Below are 689 nucleotides of genomic sequence, written 5' to 3'. Positions count from 1 at the left end.
CTACAGACCCAACTGCTTCATGATGAGTTCACTCCAGCCCATATTCCACCCAAAAAGCAGCCCCGTATCTGCTACCAGCCAGCTGGGAACCCCCTTGCCAGTTGGGGGGGCAAAGCAGAAGGAGCTTTAGCACCCTGGCAGGGCAGGAGCACCCACACGAGGCTGCTCCTCCGGGCTGGCACAGACCCCAGCAATATTTCCCATTGCATGATCGGGAAGAGCACAACACCAAGAAGTCCCCTCCAGCCAGTGGGTCACACTCACAGAGAAGCTCCCAACACCACCAGCTTGTTGGTTGACATATTTTAATGGGTGACTCACCAAGATCAACCTCTGACCCAAGGAGAGAGGCCTAAAACTGCTTGAAAACCAAAGAGACGAGGGTACAGTCACGCCAGCGTGTTGGGAAGCAGCAGCTTGTCCCTCCCCCGGGAAGGAGGACACAGAGTGAGGGCACCCAGGGTCTCGTTGGCTCCTTCTCCTCGTTAGCGCTGTGGCGAGGAGGGCTGTGGGAGCAGCGGGGTGTTTGATCGCTGGGACATGGGGTTTTTTCACAAAGCTGAGGACAAAGAGGCTCTTACGGAGCCGCTCGGCCCTTCAGTCCACGCTCAGCTGGACGCCTCCATCTCGATGACTTCCTCCAGCGGCTGTGTCTGCACTTCCACCTTTTTCGGGGGGATGTAGGAGCC

At 57.6% G+C, this 689-nt stretch overlaps 1 protein-coding gene across 1 annotated transcript in view; it reads right to left on the bottom strand.

Moving 5' to 3' along the window:
- Positions 1–608: 608 nt before the first annotated feature.
- The window catches only part of ZNF593 (zinc finger protein 593), a gene marked incomplete at its 5' end in the record, with an annotated part of 348 nt that continues 267 nt past the window's right edge, over positions 609–689 (bottom strand). Inside the window, one exon of the mRNA XM_029086656.1 lies at positions 609–687. Coding sequence (XP_028942489.1) covers positions 609–687 — 79 coding nt within the window. The remainder of the gene's footprint in view (positions 688–689) is intronic.

This window comes from Antrostomus carolinensis, unplaced genomic scaffold, assembly GCF_000700745.2.
Source record: "Antrostomus carolinensis isolate BGI_N321 unplaced genomic scaffold, ASM70074v2 scaffold43428, whole genome shotgun sequence".
Lineage (NCBI taxonomy): Eukaryota > Metazoa > Chordata > Aves > Caprimulgiformes > Caprimulgidae > Antrostomus > Antrostomus carolinensis.
This window is presented reverse-complemented; position numbering and strand designations above follow the sequence as displayed.